Source organism: Pseudophryne corroboree, chromosome 6 (genome assembly GCF_028390025.1).
Source record: "Pseudophryne corroboree isolate aPseCor3 chromosome 6, aPseCor3.hap2, whole genome shotgun sequence".
Classification (NCBI taxonomy): Eukaryota; Metazoa; Chordata; class Amphibia; order Anura; family Myobatrachidae; genus Pseudophryne; species Pseudophryne corroboree.
Window position 1 is genome coordinate 243175767 of NC_086449.1, and position 20401 is coordinate 243196167.

Genomic DNA, 20401 nt, shown 5'->3' on the forward strand with positions numbered 1-20401 from the left:
GATTATGCGGACAGAGATAAAGTACTAACCAATCAGATTCTGACATTTTAGATGCTGTGGTCCTGATTCAGATTAGTACGGTATTGAATAGCTGCAGGGAAGTGGCTGTGGAACACTTCACAACTAAAAAGCAAATGCAGCAGGAGGCCTGTGTAGGAAATAGATGCCTCCGGCATGCATCTGTAATCCGAGTGCTGTGTCGCAAGAAGCAGCATCGGATCACCATTACGACCATCGGTTAGCTGAATCCGGGAACTCTGTGTCTGATGATGCAGACCTTGGGCTGGGCACTCCTGCAAAATGAGGATGACACGCCCCAATTTTGTAGAGCGGTTGCCGACACCCATCTGCAGAAGCATGTCAGTCATGCCGCAGCTAAGGGGCGACTGTGAACGATCACGAAAGACCTGTTCTGCAAATGCGCAGAACAGGTATTGCTCATGTGCAGTTCCCCAAATATCAGATTCGTATAGAAACCATTGGGTTTACAAATTTGAATCAGCCCCTTTGTTAGACAAATAACAGAAGCCGATTGGTTGGTACTGTATCTCTCTCCAAGATTTGATACCTCTCCCCCTAATTACCTAAAGCATGTAAGAAGGTGAGACCGACCAATGCAGATATTGGAGATATTTGCTGCGGTCCCTTTTTGTTTTCATTCTTAAAAGCAGCTCCCATAGGTTTCTCTGCAGGCTGCTAAAATCTGAAATGTACTTTAGATGGTGTTAGCCATTGTACCTATGGCAGTGGTTCCCAAACTGTTTTGAATCCCGGCACCCTATAGTATTAGATTTTTTTTCATGGCACCGCTAGGCCAAAAGTTTCTTTTGAGAAATTTAGAAAGAAATATTGAATGAAGTAAATTTTATGTGTCAACCTTAGGTTCAGTTATATGGTGAGGGACAAGATTTGCTTCTGTTTGTCCACATATATTACTACTGACAGCCACCAGCACTGGTTTTACCTATTACATTGACAATAAATAGTTGAAATTTGTCCTGGACCACCAACCCAGGGCACCCCTGCAAGTGTCCCGGGGCACTCCAGGGTGCCACGGCACACAGTTTGGGAACCAATGACCTATGGGCTACATTTCATAAACTTTTTTGGGAAGAGGGAATATGCGCTTACACGTGCGCGGACTGACAGGGAACCCATAAGCCAGCCATGACTTTACTTCTTACTGATCAGCAGGATGGGCGCGCTTATCGAAGGCTGTGTCCTGGCGAAAAAATATTTATTATTGTCGTGCAATGAGACAAAAAGGAACCTTACTTTTTCGGAGGCAGACCACAATTAATTTTAAATATGTCCCATACTAAAATCAATACAGTGAACTACATTTTCAAGTTAGAATTTGCAATAACGTAAGTCACAGTGCAGAACAACAGGAAACTGATAAATTATCTCTGCGGCCAGTCTACTGGATAACATGGTATCACACTGATGTCACACAATATCCTTCATTTGGAGAATAAAAGAACCTCCTCAAAAAAATCTAAGCAACCCCACATTCCTCTACCCAAAATGCACCTCTCTTTTTCAAAATACCACTCAAACTTGCCATTTACTCCAAAATAGTCCCACATGCCCTCAGGCTTACAATAGCATACAGTATACTCACAATATACTCAGACATCCACATGCCCTCAGGCTTACAATAGAATACCAGCACAAAGAAATGTAGCGCTAATTGGTCATCATTGATGACCAATTAGCGCTACATTTCTTTGTGCTTGTATACCATTTTTGTGGGGTCCGACCAACCCCTTGTGTTTAGCTGCTGTGGTGAACCTCCCTATCAAGCGCCAGGAATAAACCACCTACGTGGTTTTCCTCTCTTTTTGCATTTTACAATAGAATACAGAATGCCCACAATAAACTCAGACCCCCAAATGCCCTGGAAACCCACATGGACTATTACCACTTTGTCAGTGAGACCTGGAAACCTCTGTGAATGCACAACCCAGCTTTGCTGATTCACACATTTGTAGTGGACAGGAACCAAACCCCAGACTTTCAACCAAAACGAAATAATAGGGAAAAATATATATTAAAATATTTGAGAAAACATTTTAATATAAAAGAAAAAAATACTTTACCTGTAGATGGCATTGCCTAGTGGGTCTAGGATCCTGAAAGTATTGCTTTCCGGAGTTTGTACATATGGGGAATGTGGCCAAAATTCAGAAAACTTTAGTACATCCTGCCCTTATTCTTATACTGACCCCTGGATATCGCCATCTTGGTTTGCCATTAGAACAGAGGGGGTCATTCCGAGTTGTTCGCTCGTTGCCGATTTTCGCAATGGAGCGATTAAGGCAAAAATGCGCATGCGCATGGTTCGCAGTGCGCATGCGCTAAGTATTTTAGCACAAAACTTAGTAGATTTACTCACGTCCGAACGAAGAATTTTCATCGTTGAAGTGATCGGAGTGTGATTGACAGGAAGTGGGTGTTTCTGGGCGGAAACTGACCGTTTTCTGGGAGTGTGCGGAAAAACGCAGGCGAGCCAGGATAAAACGCGGGAGTGTCTGGAGAAATGGGGGAGTGGCTGGCCAAACGCAGGGCATGTTTGTGACGTCAAACCAGGAACGAAACGGGCTGAGCTGATCGCAGTGTAGGAGTAAGTCTCGGGCTACTCAGAAACTGCTAAGAATTATTTATTCGCAATTCTGCTACTCTTTCGTTCGCAATTCTGCTAAGCTAGGATACACTCCCAGAGGGCGGCGGCCTAGCGTGTGCAATGCTGCTAAAATCTGCTAGCGAGCGAACAACTCGGAATGACCCCCATTGTGTAGATATGTAGTGCCACAACCTTCACGTCAGGACCCTGGTGACAGCTCTCACCAGCTGAGAGGGACTTGCTAAATGGAAACCCTGTCAATGGCTAAAACACCGGGATCCCGGCCGCAGAATGCCGGCGGGGGGGCGAGCGCAAGAAAGCCCCTTGTGGCTACGCTCGCCACAGGTTCTATTCCCACCTGATGGGTGTAGTGGACACCCACGAGTGGGAATAGTCCCTGCTAGTTGGCATGCTGGCTGTCGGGATTATCAGTGTTCGGGGTGCAGGGGGAGGTATTGTGACCAGCCGTCTCCTGACCACCAGTCACGTAACTACATCCCGATTTTTCTCTCTATAATAAATAAGCCTATAAGTGAGATTAGGAGCAGCTGCCTGCTGCCCACGCTGTTCTACATGCACAATTACTGAAGAATATTCACTGTCGGAAGTAATTAGTATTGAGACATTAAGAGTTAATATGTCTGTTGTTTTAGAAAGAGCCCCTTCTAGAGAGTGGAAGAACAGACACACTGATGGGTTCCTACTATGTGCTCTGTTTAATAGTCAATAAAACAACAGATTTCCCACCCAGGAACGTCTCATTACTAGCCATAAATAAGACCACATGCTGCATATCCAATTACATTCCTTTTTGTAGTCACAGTAGGCATCTTGGGCTGTCTTGGAGTGGCTGAGTTTGTTATCAGTGTCATTACAAAGTGTCTCCAGACAGCCCTGCAGAGGGAGCAGGAGACACTACAGTCACATCTCCATAGGTAGGGAAGTCTGTGGAATGCCATCAATCCACCTCACAGAGAGAGGATTCTTAGATGCTGTTTGGTTTAATAACAGGGGAAAGAAATCTATAAATGACCAAACACAGACCATATTATAAGAAAAACACAGTATAGAAAGTGTAGTTAGTATCACTTAAAAACAGTATAGATTGTATTGAAATCATAAAACGCAGCATCCATACATGTCTAGAGATGAGCTCTGAGTTACATGTCTGAGGGAAACATTACATGCACTCATTCTGGACTCATACACATGATAGAAATGCTAGAGGACAATTCATCTAGCAAAGAGAGACAAATTCCCACATAAAACAATATATTCTAGTGTATTGTAGCCGACTTTGATACAGACTCCAATGTCTCTAGAGAAGAGGAACTGTTGGTATCTATATGGCCACTGTCTTGCTTGCAGTATTTACCTTTGCTGCTTGACACAAAGTAATGTAATCTTGGCCCTCATTCCGAGTTGTTCGCTCGCAAGGCGATTTTAGCAGAGTTACACACGCTAAGCCACCGCCTACTGGGAGTGAATCTTAGCTTCTTAAAATTGCGAACGATGTATTCGCAATATTGCGATTACAAACTACTTAGCAGTTTCTGAGTAGCTTCAACCTTACTCGGCATCTGCGATCAGTTCACTGCTTGTCGTTCCTGGTTTGACGTCACAAACACACCCAGCGTTCGGCCAGACACTCCTCCGTTTCTCCAGCCACTCCCACGTTTTTTCCGGAAACGGTAGCGTTTTTATCCACACGCCCATAAAACGCTGTGTTTCCGCCCAGTAACACCCATTTCCTGTCAATCACACTACGATCGCCGGAGCGAAGAAAAAGCCGTGAGTAAAAATACTATCTTCATAGCAAAATTACTTGGCGCAGTCGCAGTGCGAACATTGCGCATGCGTACTAAGCAGAAAAACGCTGCGATGCGAAGAAAAATACAGAGCGAACGACTCGGAATGAGGGCCCTTGTTTCAGTCGATGCTTTGTGCGTTGTGCCTCACTAGTATTTGAGGGTTGTTTTGCAGAGAAGCAAAAGAAAGACTGTTTTTGTGTCTCTCTGGGGCACACTTTATACACTTTATTAAAGTGTGCCCCAGAGAGACACAAAAACAGTCTTTCTTTTGCTTCTCTGCAAAACAACCCTCAAATAGTTTGTTCTGAACTAATGTCCGGGAGCACCGCCAACCCAGTTCTACCTTAAAAGCCTTAAAGGCGAAGTCGGTAGCTTCATGTTGGTCACCATTCTTGCCTCATATGGTATAAAAATTGTATGACATTTATCCGTGTTACAATCTGGTCCAGTGCAGATTCCAAAAAACCCCCCACCTATTATTGCCTCACTAGTATTGTCAGGCCATTTATTACTCATATAGGTTTCTATGACGGTTTGTTGCACAGTTGAAGTCCGTAACACTTCTTCTGCTATCTCTAGGTTACTACAGTTAATGGAACTAAAATACAAACACAAGTCTTCTACAAAGGGGGCCACGATTACAGGTTTGCATGCCATCAGAATGACCAGATCCATGCAAGATGCCCAAACTACAAAGTCCGCTTCCTATGTGGAAAGTCAGGTATGTTTATACACCTAATGAAATTCTCTCTATTGTGTTATCAACCTCACTAATAAACTACTTAATAGGTCTTATTTAGAGTTAGGAGTAACTGGGGCTATAATGTGCACTTTTACACCTTGGCAAAACCATTTTGCTTTGCTGTGAGGGCATATTTAATATAAAGTGGGGGTGGTGACTCAAAGGTGCTCAAATGTATTGCTGTTGAAAATGAAAGGATAAATAGGTATGGTGTCTATGAAAAACCCCCAATAAAAAACATTTTTTTTATGGGCAGTGCAAATATTTCTCCATACACAGAAACAGTGAAGCTTGAACTGTTATGGGGGCAACCAGCAACAATAGGGCAACATCCAGCAAGGTCCAAAGGGCCTTGTTGCCCCTACAAGGACAGTACACCGCTCAGCACCAGCAAAATGACTTTATTAGATGCCTCCTTCTCACCTTTCATTGCTCCCAGCCTCCTTCCTAGGATGGGCCCTCTCAGGCTCCATCATTCCGGGAATGTCACAAAGAAAAGTCCTACAGGCTGTTGGGAATTGTAGTTTAAGACGGATACATGTTTCACGCTATTTACAGAGTAGCGCCCGCGGTACTAAGCGACACGCATCCAAGCTGTAATTGCAGATCCATGAAGACGATGCAGCGTCTAGTACTGACTTACTTAAAGTCTATGGTAGGTTCTCTCCTAGACCCTCTGCAGTTCGCATACAGGGCTAACAGATCGGCGGAGGACGCGGTAAATCTGGGTCTGCACTTCTTCCTGCAGCACCTGGATTTGCCAGGAGGCTATGTGAAGGTCCTGTTCGTGGACTTCAGCTCTGCATTCAATACCATCATCCCTGGACTGCTGCAATCGAAGATGCACTGCTTAGGTGTTCCTGAAACGCTATGCTCCTGGGTGGTGAACTTCTTAACGGATAGAGAGCTGCGAGACAGGATGGGGAAATTCATGTCTGGGGTTAGGACTACTAGTACGGGTTCACCCCAGGGGTGTGTTCTTTCTCCCTTCCTCTTCTCTCTCTACACCAACGACTGCTCTTCCGCAGACACATCTGTGAAACTTCTTAAATTTGCGGATGATATCACACTAATTGGTCTCATTACGGATGGGGAGGAGTTTGCTTACAGGAAGGAGGTTGAGAGGCTAGTCACCTGGTGCTGCACAAACAATCTACAGTTAAATTAATCAAAAACGGTTGAGATGATTGTTGATTTCAGGAAGCACCCCGCTACACTCTCCCCACTAACAATTGTGGACAATACGGTAGCTGTGGTAGAACACTTCCGATTTCTAGGCTCCACGATAGCCAAGGATCTGAGGGGGAAGTTTAACATCGGCATTGTGGGAAAAGCCCAGCAGAGGTTGCACTTCTTACGACAACTTAGGAAGTTCAAACTGCCGCAGGAACTTCTGATCCTCTTTTACTCTGCAATTATTCAATCTGTTCTCTGCACCTCGATAATGGTGTGGTTTGGCTCGGCCCCAACCCATGACAGGAACAGACTACAGCGAATCGATTCGTAAAGGTAGCGGAAAAAATCATAGGGACAAACCTCCCAGCAATTGAGGATATCTATTGGGCAAGGGTCACGAAGCGGGAGGGAAGGATCATTGACGACCGCTCCCACCCCGCTCACGTCCTGTTCCGTTGGCTGCCATCTGGCAGACGGTACAGCTTGAGGCTGGCGAGAACTGCTAGACACAGGAACAGTTTCTTCCCCCAAGCAACTATCTTGGTTAACTTGACAACTGCCTAGCCCATTTCATGTCATACACGTAACATGTACTGAAGTATCCGTCATGCTTCTCTTCCCTATGTTATGACACGTGTTGTATCTTGTCTGAGAGCTGTGGTCATCGGAAACAAATGATTTGTGTATTATGTACTGATATACTTGGCAATAAACTGATTCTGATTCTAAAGTTTGCTATAAGCCTTGTTGTCACGGTGTTATTGGTGATGAGCTATAACTATACAGTACATAAGTACAAGAGGTGAAAATCCGATTTTTGGTGTTAAAATGCACAAGCGAGACGAGTGATGATTCTATCACTAAAGTAACCTTATTTTAATAACATAAATTCACTCAATAAAACAAATAGTTGCTTCAGGGCCCCTCTGGGATAAGGGGCTCTGACGCTTAAGCTTCATTAATTTCACAGCAGATCTGCCCCCGCACAGAAAGCAGACCATATGGTAGCTGAGCATATGCACATGCACAGCACCAATATGCATATGCACTGCCAGGCTGGATCTAAATATCTTTCTTTATAAAGGCTGACATATTACAGGATACATTCAGATACTTGTAATTTGGCTGAACTATAGGAATTCCATTGCCAGGGACTGCCACCTGTCAGGAGAACTCAGCCTGCTACAACAGGAATGGCTCAGCTTCCAACAGCATCCTGTCAGTTCCTAACACAAAGCCGTCTCTAGGGGGTAATTCCAAGTTGATCGCAGCAGGATTTTTGTTAGCAATTGGGCAAAACCATGTGCACTGCAGGGGAGGCAGATATAACATGTGCAGTGACAGGGCCGAAAACTAGGATTTTTGGCACCCGGGGCAAGGCTGCAATTTGGCACCTCCTCCCCTCAACACACATGTACACACAGACACACTATCACACTAAATTACCATATATTTAGAATAAAATGGATACTAATAGACCATATTGCCCCCCTGTGTGCCCCAAATGCCCTAAGCATCTGTCATATGGCACACAGCAGCGTGTTCCCCACATGTCCCGTTTGCCCCAGATGTGCTTAATTTCTGTCACATGGCCTCCCCAACAGCATCTTCCCCATACATTGCACAACGTCGCTGCACTGCATCATTACACTACATCACTACACTACATTCCCCTGTACGCTGCACTACATCACTAAACATCCGCCTATACGCCACACTGCGCTACATCGCTATACTACATACCCCTATACACTGCACTACATTACTACACTATAACCCCCTATACGCTGCACTACATTACTACACTATAACCCCCTATACGCTGCACTACATTACTACACTATAACCCCCTATACGCTGCACTACATTACTACACTATAACCCCCTATACGCTGCACTACATTACTACACTATAACCCCCTATACGCTGCACTACATTACTACACTATAACCCCCTATACGCTGCACTATATTACTACACTATAACCCCCTATACGCTGCACTACATTACTACACTACATGTTCCTCTGCACTGCACTACATACCCTATATACTACACTACATAACTACACTACAGCGCCCATTCCCCACAATAACATCAGAACATCTTACCTTGAGTAAGATGTGTCTTTCATTCTTAGCACCTCTGTGCTACTATGGAGCTCCAGTTAGATTTAAACTAGGGCAGCATGGAGTGGGCTCGGTCGATAAAGGGGGGCAGGCCACCTGGTTCACAGCAGCAGCAGCAGCAGCAGCACACAAAGGGTCACTTGCAGAGGAGGTAGGGCGCAGCAGAGATTGCATGCACACACTGACTCTGCTGGCCGCCTCCTCTCCTCTGGCCGGGCCGCCTGCTAGTGACGTCAGCATGCTGCTGAGAGCTGGGACATCGCCGCGTGCTAGGACCGGTGAGTGACATCCGCGGCTGTGAGAGGCAGACTCGGGAGGCGCGGCTTCACTAATGCTCCAAGGAGAAGCCAGCGTCTGTGTCACAGCTCCATTACGGGTCCGCCTCTCACAGCCGCGAGCTCCTAGTTTTATATACTGCTGCTGCTTCTGCCGGTTCTGACACCTGTTCTCTTAATCTCTCTGCGCCCCCCAGAATTCTGCGCCCAGGTCACGTGCCCCCCTAGCCCCCCCTAGTTACGGCCCTGGCAGAGAGAGTTAGATTTGGATGGGGTGTGTTCAATCTGCAATCTAATTTGCAGTATAAAAATAAAGCAGCCAGTATTTACCCTGCACAGAAATAAAATTACCCACCCAAATCTAACTCTCTCTGCAAATGTTATATCTGCCCCCCCTGCAGTGCACATGGTTTTGCCCAATTGCTATCAAAAATCCTGCTGCGATCAACTTGGAATTACCCCCCTAGTGCGCTCCCATTAGAAATGGCATAGTGCTGTGTGAATGTACCCTTTTCCCAAATGCTAGGAAATTGAGGAATGCATAACTGGCAGGGTTGTTTTTTCTGTACTGTACCAGTCCTTAGTAGGGAGCCCTCATGGTTCCACTACTTGGGGGAAAGAAAATGTGCGATAAACCTTTGTAGCAGGAATCACCCTTCTAAAATAGAACATCGTATTATTTTTATAGAGTGTAAAACCAACATGGCCACTCTTATGCTAAGGTGGTATATGAGGTTGCATAGAAAAATGGCTTTTCTTCTGTACCACAGACAGCTGAATAGTCTGTCACACACTAAGGAGGATATTGTTCAAGCCTGCTATTGAGTGGACAAGTGGAGTTCAGAATCAGAATCAGCTTTATTGGCCAGGTATACTTGTGTATACTAGGAATTTGTCTTCGGTTTGCTAGTCAGTCAATGTTCAGGAATTCTGCAGGCGGACCACTTGGGGAAAGAAACTTTTCAGGCTTCTGGTGGACCCGGCGAAGTAATTTGGGGTGGAGGATGCAGGGGACGATTGTATTGAAGGCCGAGCTGAAAACGACAAACAGGCTACTAGCTAGCACTTATCAAGTACATTCTATAAAACGACAAGCTAATTGGTTGCTGTGGGCAACTACTACATTCCGCACACAGCAATCTCATTCTATCAAATGCATTAATATACACAAATGTCACATTCCACAATCATGCAGTAAACATACGTCTTCTCTCTCTGTGGCCCTTGCAGTATATACCACACCCCTCACCCAGGCGTATTTGTTCTTTGGTCACGGTCACATGGGCCTAGTGATTTTGGGGAAGGCTTGGGAATTCTTCTAGCCCTGTGTTGTGATCCAGGCACCCTTACCATAATCTGCATCTTACAAGAATGTGTATGGTATTTATCAGTTGTGCTATTACAGAAATCTAACACAGATAGTGGAGCCAGAATGAGTTAAACATTTAATCTATTTTGGAAAATATTCCTCATTGAATTTGGCATTCACACACAATTGTCAACTGCATCATCTTTACCACATGGCTGAAGTAAATTCATATTTTTTCCTTAACAAAATGAATACGTTTCGGGTGTTACTATATCCCACATGGAATTTACTGGCCGCTTCACCATTCAAGACGATTATTTTATTCCTTTTTTTTTTTTTTCTATGTAAAAACAAGGCACTTGCCCAGTTTTTTTTTAATTATTATTATTTACTTGATATTGTGTATGCGTGAAAAGTCTAAGAACCCCTTACTGTGAACAAGTGTGCAATGGTATATGCATTTACGTACAACATCGCTTATTGGGGGTAATTCTGAGTTGATCGCAGCAGCAAGTTTGTTAGCAATTGGGCAAAACCATGTGCACTGCAGGGGGAGCAGATATAACATTTGCAGAGAGAGATAGATTTGGGTGGGTTATTTTGTTTCTGTGCAGGGTAAATACTGGCTGCTTTATTTTTACATTGCAATTTAGATTTCAGTTTGAACACACTCCACCCAAATCTAACTCTCTCTGCACATGTTATATCTGCCTCCCCTGCAGTGCACATGGTTTTGCCCAACTGCTAACAAATTTGCTGCTGCGATCAACTCAGAATTAGGCCCATAGTTGACACAGATTCTGCGATCCAGGGGGTGTTCAGGGTGTAGACTGGGAGGTGACCTTAAGTCTTTGCAAAAAGAGGAGGTGTCATGAGCGTGTTTCATTATGAAATATCTTTCGCAGCACTGCAGCCACAGTGGCCATATCTTAACGTAAGTTAAATGGGAGGCTCTGCACTTTGAAGGTGCTGTTTGAGGAGTCGCTGTGATATACAGAGTGTGTGTCACAGGGCTTGTGAAGTTTGTTGCACAGGCAATGCTTAAACTCTCATTTGCATATTTTCGCAATTGAGAATCCGTGAGAAATCGCAGCGGTGCATGATCTGTGTGCACCTCTGAATCACTGTGTATGTTTCAGGGTGTGTGTGGTGTGTGTGATAGATTCCTAGTCATGGTATTCTGTTTATGTTTCACAGTGAGGCCCAGACTGACAATGAAAGTAGACACCAATGTGAACAGCACCATCCTGCATCTGGCAGACAATGCCCGTTCCTGGAGAGCCGGAGATACCCTTGTGGTGGCCAGTACAGACTACTCCATGTATCAAGCAGAAGAATTCACAGTACTGCCCTGCAGGACCTGCACTGCCAATCAGATCAAGGTGGAAGGTAAATATCATTGAGCTTTATTAAATATAGCATTGCTCATAGTTGCAAATCAGCCCTAAAACCATAGTAACAAATCAACAATTAGGTTTTATCTGTCTAGTGAACAATTAATTTGAGCGTCTGATTGGTTGCCATAGTATTAGCGTAGATTTGCTGCCTTTTTTAATAGCATGAGATAACCATCATTATTGTTCTAATTTACCCTACTTTCTACATATTGCTCAGTACATATACTCAAGATACATGCTCACACACACTTCTGTACATAGTATAACACAATGTTCCGGGTAGGCGTCTGACTGTTTGTTTGGGCTAATCTTGAGAACCACTGGGCGGATTTTGACGCAATTTTCACATAGCATTTGGCCAGGTAGATTTAGGTGTATGAAACATTAATCGATGACAAAATGGAGCCGAGCAGTGACGAGTTTAGTGAATCAAGTCTAAGAAAAAAATGGCCATCTGGGCACTTTCTTGGCTTATACTGCCTAAACCATTACAGATATATCACAACGATGGACTTTATTTTAAACTATGTAGAGATTGATACATATTATCCAGTTTCTTCAGAAAAATATATGTACTGTAAGCCCTGTTTATTGATACAAAATTTCAGTTTTTCCCTTTTTATTCCATTCCTGTTTCATTTATATGAAAAACTATTATTTTTCCTCATAGTAATCTTATAAGACCTCGGTTAAAAAAAAACTATTGCCGTGCATTCAAAATTGCTCCTGTGCGAAGCTGGGGCGGGTTGCTAGTAAAATATAATATGCTTATGCTCTTTTGTTTGCCAGAACAGGTCCACAGGAATTCAAATAAATGTGTAATAAGAGTATATGGATTTATGTACTTAGCTTTTATGCGTCACTTGAAACTTTAACGTTTGCAATGGAGCAATAACTTTCTGTGCTGAACCATTAGTTGTTGGATTACTTATTGCTTACTGTCTATGTTGTACAGGTGTAGTATATACGTTGAATCATGTTTGGCTGAAGAAATATGACAAACATATGGTCTGACTCAGAGATGTACATAAACCTGATTGTTTCCGTTCATCTTTGATGTTTAGAGATCTGCGCCAGCACAGATGATGCATTGCGCATGTGAGATTGCTTGCAGTTCCCCTAAACTACATAATTATTGACATTCTGCGCCCATTTGGGGGTTGGAAGGGGGCAGCACTGCCTGCATTTGCAGAAAATGGGGCGTTTTCTGCTAAAAATATACAGGCATTTGCATATTTTCACACAGCAGCTGCATCCAAAGACACAGCTGCTGTTCTAAAGTGCCCATCTCTGCATCAGCCCCTTAGTTGCGGGACTCAGCAAGCTAGCAATTTCCTTATGATACATTCTCTGACATATTGAGTGGATTGCGATACCTTAGAGTGTTCTATCTGGGGGTACATACAGTGTAAATTTCGCTCCATGGTGGCTGCATTAAGCATAACTTGCCATCAGAATTATTACATACTATGTAAAATGAAGTATGTATGTGTGTGTATATATATATATATATATATTTTTTATTTAATCACCAATATTATTTACAGACACTTGGTACGGCCATGGGGACGAGGTTCGCGCCCAGCTTCGCCAATCTTTATATGGGGGCGTTTGAGGACGCACATGTTTGGGGGGCGGAGCTTGGGCGCGGACCTCGTCTACTATGGCCGATATATAGATGACCTTTTCTTTGTATTTGATGGGGATATTAATTCAGCTTCGGACCTAATTGCGTCCTTTAATGATAACGAATTTAACTTATGTTTCACTAGCACGGCAAACAAATTTTCCATCTCGTTCCTTGATGTCTCCCTCAATATTATATAAACATCTTAGTGATATTTGGTGGACCCCTTTCTTTGAAAGTAAAGCATTCATAATCATAACCAGAAATAACGACACTGAGACTTGAATTTTGGCAGAAAATTGCTAGCTATTTATTTGTCCCTAACCATTAGGAAACCTGTAATAAAGAGATTAATTTAATATGCCGCTCCAGCTGGCATATGGTGGCGGCCCAAAAGAACGGCTCACTTAATCTAAATTAAACTTAAATAACTCAACCCTATAAATTTACTAAAACTTACCATAAACCGGTAATAGGTGACAACTCAACCCCCACAGTGACTACCCACCGCTCCTGGGTGCCCTGCCGCTGCCTTCCCGGACGGGTGGTCAAGCGGCCATAAGTCGATGGAGGTGAGTGCACCTAAACCACAACCAACTGTAAAACACTACAGTTTTCTCTACAATACGAAACTGCCGTTCTTTTCCGCCAATAAATAGCTAACGAAAACAGCCAACAACTTAGAGCCAAATCACCACGTGCCACAATTTCCAACTACCAGGGCGGGAGGGTGGGAAACCAGATCACCAAGAGACTTAAAATGGCTTCACCTTCCCTATATATATCAAGCCCTCCCCTTAAAGAAGGCTGTACTTTCCTCACAGCTAGGTCCACCCCTCCCCAGATGTTTAACTCTTTCCTCTCCTATGCAGTCAATACTCTCTTCTAAACATCTTAGTGATATTTGGTGGACCCCTTTCTTTGAAAGTAAAGCATTCATAATCATAACCAGAAATAACGACACTGAGACTTGAATTTTGGCAGAAAATTGCTAGCTATTTATTTGTCCCTAACCATTAGGAAACCTGTAATAAAGAGATTAATTTAATATGCCGCTCCAGCTGGCATATGGTGGCGGCCCAAAAGAACGGCTCACTTAATCTAAATTAAACTTAAATAACTCAACCCTATAAATTTACTAAAACTTACCATAAACCGGTAATAGGTGACAACTCAACCCCCACAGTGACTACCCACCGCTCCTGGGTGCCCTGCCGCTGCCTTCCCGGACGGGTGGTCAAGCGGCCATAAGTCGATGGAGGTGAGTGCACCTAAACCACAACCAACTGTAAAACACTACAGTTTTCTCTACAATACGAAACTGCCGTTCTTTTCCGCCAACAGCGAAAGACTCATCCCCACAGTCTTTCGCACCGCCACCATAAACCTACCATAACTCCTGCAAAGCGAAACCTAGATCCTCCAGAAAAAACATCATCCCCTCATTGGATAGATGTACTCCATCGCGCCGGAAAAGGTGGCTGTCTTTTAACCGACTCCTCGGGTGGCGAACCACCCTCCCACCGTGGGACAGCACCCACTTTGCCACCGCTCCGTTCACCTTTTTCCGGGCCTCATCAATCTGGCGACCATCCGCCACACCCCACCAAAACTCCTGCAAAGCGAAACCTAGATCCTCCAGAAAAAACATCATCCCCTCATTGGATAGATGTACTCCATCGCGCCGGAAAAGGTGGCTGTCTTTTAACCGACTCCTCGGGTGGCGAACCACCCTCCCACCGTGGGACAGCACCCACTTTGCCACCGCTCCGTTCACCTTTTTCCGGGCCTCATCAATCTGGCGACCATCCGCCACACCCCTCCAACACAATCTTGGCACCATCATGGAAAAAACCAACACACAATCGGTCCATGCCGCGGTCACACTTGCCAGATCCTGTATCATGGCCCACCGCAGATCCAAGGATGTCCTCTTCCCCAGGTCGTTGCCACCTAGATGGACAACCAAAAACCCTAGGGACTCCATGCTTGCTGGCCTGACTCACTAACCTACTCCTCAGCTCACCCCACATCATTCCTCGCCAGCCAAGCCATCTGACACCCTGTGTTCCAAGCAATGCCTGAGACCCTTCCGAGGCCACAAACCTGGCCGCCCAGTAAATGTAAGAGTGGCCAACCACAAAAATGGGCAAATAGTCTTCGAACCATCCTGAAGGGAAAAAGAGGGGTAGAATTGATTACTAAGAGGCTTATTAATTGTTTATACTGAAGGATCTGCCAAAAAAGAAAACTTTAGATCTCGCTATTGCAGCAGTCACGGCCTAGCCGACTGCACCATGTTTCGTAGCCAATTTAAAAGCGCAATTAAAGACACAAAGGGGAAAGATCAAATAAAATAAACGAAATAAAAACAGGGGGGGTGGGGGGGGGGGGGGAGGCGGGGGTATAAAATGGGAAACACATGTAATAACTCAGCTGGAGGTGAAACGTAAAGACCTGCTGAGGGACTCTGATTAGACCAAATTAGCCGAATTGTAGATTAGAATTCAGTCCGTCAAGTCAGGCAAAAAATCGCAAATAACTCCAGACCCCCGCTGCCGACTCATGCCAGCAACGGCGAGTAGCTAATCCCTGAGTAGGATAAAAAAACAAAAAAACAAAAAACAAAAGGGGTAACACCAACAGACGCACACACCATAAAATCACAGAACTGTAACAACATAATACATTGCAAATTTAAACAAAGCCCAAGCGCAAACCGACCTCTCATGTGACGGGGCGAATATATCGTCTATAACTTGACGACTTCCATCGCCCCACCGCCTGTATTTCAGTTCTGGAGCAACCCGCCGCAGCAGCCAACGTCGCTGCGCCTATGCGAAAGGAATGGGTACCAAAAACAGTGGGTGGGAGGCCCAAGCCCGCCAAACAGCGACTCAGCATCCATCGAAACTGGTATTTCGTGACTGGCAGCCCATCATAATGCAACAGCCAAGACCCCTCCTTAACGGGTCGCACCACCACGTATTGCCTTGCCAGCCCCACCGGGCAAACGCTCTCCTCCAGCGCTGGAACCATTGTAACCCAGCGCCCTCTCCCCCCTTGATCCGTCTTGGAGCGTCGCAACCTGCACAGCAAGGACCTCTCACCCACTACTACGTCTCCGACCAGCATGCGCGAATCTGCTCTCTTGGAAGGCGCTACCAACTCAGAAACTCGAAAGGCCCCGTGGTAAGCCATTGAGAACGCCAAACTAAACAAAAGCGTCTCAAACCTGGACGACGCGACTCGCCCTACTGCCTCGATGACGGCCGGCAACAACGCCGCATCGATGGGCCGCCTCCTATCCGGTGGCGACGGCGCGACTCGCGCCCACCCTTTCATTGCCTTCCGCAGAACCTCGCTTTTTGTTACGTCAGGGACGCCTCGCAGCTTGCAGAAAAATGAGATGCCTGCCAAATACCGCAAAACCACTGCTCGTGACCTACCGGAGACGTAAAGCTGCCACATAAAAGAAAGCATCAGCCGATGCCTGCTCTTACCTTGTTGCTGACGACCTTGGACAAACTCGTCCCACTCATTACAAGCATGTCCGTAAGCCTTGAGCGTGGCTGGCGCGACTGACCGCAACGCTATACCCTCCAGTCCGGCCCGATCACCTGCCAAACCTAACCGGGACAGTGAAAACCCTGCTCGTTGGCCTCAGGTGCCAACAACCAACACCTCTCCCACTGTCCTCGCGACAAAGCGTCGACAATACCATTCTCCAAACCGGGCACATGTTGCGCGCGGAACCACAGGTTCCTACGCAAGCATGTCAAAAGCAATTGCCCTAGCACCCGCATAACCACCAACGACTTTGCCCTTTGGTTATTAATCGCATGCACCACGCCCAGATAATCGCATCTAAACAAAATGCTGCGATTAGCCAGCCTAAAAGCGAACTCAAATGAGCCGGAAGGCGCCTGGAGCCTTCTTAGGAACCACCCCCACTGGAGAGATGACCAAGTCATCCCCCGAAGGAACACGCCGCGTTGTTAAACGCGAAACATTTTCCTTTTTTGTGGTGGCACGCCCCCCTGCGCGGACTGCCGACCTACCTGACTTGGCCAATCCGCCGTCCGCGCCGAACCCCTGGGAGGACGACCCTGCGTGGTGCCCGTCCGCCCCCAGCTTCCGGGGCTCCTCCGCCTGTAGCGAAGCCCGGGTGACCTTGAGCCCAACCTCAACGTCCTTGAACCCGAAGTCCATGACCTGCAAACCTTCCTGTTGTTCCCTGAATTCCTGATCGTACCTGCGCCACTCCGATCCCGAAGACGTGCGCTGCATGTCATGTATGAGATGCAGGTACCTTATTATATTCGTGTGCTCTGCCGGCCTGTCCTCCAGGTAAGATGCCGCGAAGACCCAGAACCCGGCCAGGCAATTATCGAAGGTACGGAATGCCTCAGCCCCGATGCCCTTCTTTGCGCCGCCACCTTATACTCTTTCTTCGCGACCTTCGTCAATACGAACACGTCCACGAAGTCCCCCCTCCAAATCTTCTTGCGGCAGCTATCTCGCAGCCCCCGCAGTACAGCAGTATAGACGAATCGCACGACACCGGGCAAATTGCGAGCTTCTTGGCCCTACGCGCTTCCTCGCTAAGCCGCTTGCGCCTGTTCCGCTGCCCTCTTGGCGAATTTAGTTGCCCGCTTCTTTGCCCTAGTTGTGCTACTGACTTCGGACGCCTGTGACGACATTGAAGATGAAGAGGAGGAAGAGGAAGAACTACGCGAACAAAAGCTCGTGGAGGAACCCGAATACCGACTGCACCACCTTACCTGATGCCGCCGACTCCCCCGACATGGAATCTTCCGGCGCGTCCAAATCGTTGCCTTCCTCCTCGAAATCTGCCATTGCCTCATCCCCGAGCTCCCTTGAAAAAGAGGAAGAAGCTGAGGACCCCTCCAGTACTCGCGCCACATGCCGCGGCCTCCGTGCTGGGGGCGTTGCGGCCGTGAGATCCCCCGCGTCCTGCCCTGGACCCTGTTGTAATTCTGCGGCGACCGTCCCGAGCTCACGGCAGGCGCGTGCCACCCGCTGCGCCGCCATAGCCCGCAGCCCGCCGGAACGAACAGCCGTTCTAGGGGAGGCAGCCGCGGCTAGCGGCCCTAACACCTTCACCGCTGTGGCCAGGGCCGAGCCAGCGCTCCGGAGGGGTCGTGACTGCCCCAAAGCGCGGTCCTGGGTCCTTCGCCGGGGCCCGCGTGCGACCACGCGCTCGCCGCCCGACATGCGCGTGCCGGGCATCCGACGCACGCTGCCCTTGCGGGAAAGCGGAGGCACCGCTGTCGGCGCCCGCACTGCCCTCGCCTCTGAATTTGTCCCCTCTTCCCGTGTATCGGAACTATCCGATGCCGCAGAGGGGGGGGGGGGGGGGGACCGCCGCGAGTTCCTGCGGCGCGTGCAGCAGCCCCGCGGCCACTAACCCATTCCCTGTCCCCCCTCCTCCCCCGCAGGCCGCTAGATTCCGGCCCCAGGGGAGTGATCTGAAAAGACCGGGAACCCCGCGGCGCAGCAGAGCGCGCGCGCACCGCTCCGCTTGCAGTGGACACGGGCTCGCGCACCTCCTGTGCACGCACCCCGTGACCTCTTGCTGCCGCACCTTCTCCTTGGTATCGCACTGCCCTGCCAGTGATCATAATTGCCCTGTCTCCCCTCTCCCCCCGGCTCCCGCCGGATTCCGGCTGCCTGGGAGATAGCAGGGGAGACAGCAAGGCCGGCGGCGCTGCTGCGCACACACGTGCGCGGCTAGCGGCGCCAAAGGCGAGCGTGGGTGCGCGCGCACCTCGGGCGCGCGCCCCACTGCTCTCTGTCACCACAAGGCCTCTTGTCTGGGCTCCTGCATTAAGAGCCCCATTAGCTTAACCTGGTTGATCACTGCCTCTCCCCCTCCCTCCCCGCTCCACACCGTGTTCCGGCTGCGGGGGAGAGGGCTGAGGAGACAAGGAGGAAAGCGGCGCCGCTGCGCGCACACGTGCGCGAGCGGCACCGCCGGAGCCGCGCGTGCGTCCCACCGCTTCCGGTCCGTGCTCTCTCAGCCGAAGCGTTTGGGGATGACGTCGTGCGAGGCCCTGCAACAGGCCTCGCTCGGCTGGCCACCGTCCCCCGCCCAGTGCCCTCCCCCCGCCTGGAACCACTAGCCGGCCTCGGCAAGGGGGAAGAGCTGGGCATCGAACTCAGTCTCCGGTCCCTGGATGAGCGCCCGGCGCGGCGCGCTCCCGCGGGCACCCGGCACTGGGGCTTCCCCGGCCATGCCCGGAGGCAAGGGCTGCTGCCCGCCCACCTCCGGGCGGCCTGACTCCCTCTCTGATCCTCCTCGTCAGCCGCTCCCGCCAGTCACAGCCGGCCCGGCTTCCGCCAGATCCCTCGAGGAGGCCCTAGGGGACGGGACGCCGTCCCCAGGGCCAGCCAGCTCGCCCCCGGAACCAGCCCCACCGCCAGATGAGCGGTAACGGGCTGGGGTCCCGGCGGACCGTCGTGGGCGAGTGGCAGCCAGAGCACTGATGTGTGACCTAAATGCAGGGGGCTGACAATAGAGATGGCTACTGACTCTCTGTCTCAACACAGTGACTGGAATCATCAGGAAGTGTGAATGACTCGAGTCACTCACTGTTTCATGAGTGGAGACAGCAGCAGCAGCAGCTTCTCTCAGACAGAGGGAGGAAACTCTGTGTCCTGTGTCCTTCAGTCAGTGTGTTCTGCTGTCTTTAGCTGTGATTGGCCAGAGGCTATACCAGGTGACACCCAGTGGGAGGGGGGAGGGAGCAGTCACGACTCACCAGTCAGTGAGTGCTCTGCTGCTGTGCCTGATCCATGTCATGAATCATGATTCATCCTGAGTCTGCCAGTGAGGGAGACAGTTGTACACTGTGTAGACTCAGTGACTCAGTGAATGAATCTGATTCATGCAGCAGGAGGTGGAGCCCCTGTGGTACAGGGCTCTCGGCTCAGTGTTGGTTTAGTTACAGAATGAATGATGTGTTTCATGGCTGTTAAGCTTTCTCTCCTCAGCCAGAAGTAATGTCATATTCTATAACTAGTATGCAATAAGTGGTTATTAATAATATATCAACATAACAGTAAATCTATGTTAATATATTATTAACAATCAGGGCATAAGCAGCTGCCTCCCCCAGATACACTGTACAATCACTGCAGCTGAATAACTCCATGAGTCCAGCACTGATCCTCCAGCACTGGCAACTCACTGATTCATGTGCAGTCTCTGCAACACATTCCACTACAGATGAGTCATGACTCATGTGCCGAGACACTGACTCCAGACACTTCACTGAACTGTAA

The 20401-nt window shown here is 48.0% G+C and overlaps 1 protein-coding gene across 2 annotated transcripts in view; it reads left to right on the top strand.

The window, feature by feature from the left end:
• The window catches only part of CEMIP (cell migration inducing hyaluronidase 1), a 193755-nt gene that overhangs the window by 90529 nt on the left and 82825 nt on the right, over window positions 1-20401 (top strand). For both annotated transcript variants that reach the window (XM_063925814.1, XM_063925815.1), the window contains exons 10-11: window positions 5017-5158; window positions 11267-11458. In XM_063925814.1, the coding sequence (XP_063781884.1) occupies window positions 5017-5158; window positions 11267-11458 (334 nt within the window). The remainder of the gene's footprint in view (window positions 1-5016; window positions 5159-11266; window positions 11459-20401) is intronic.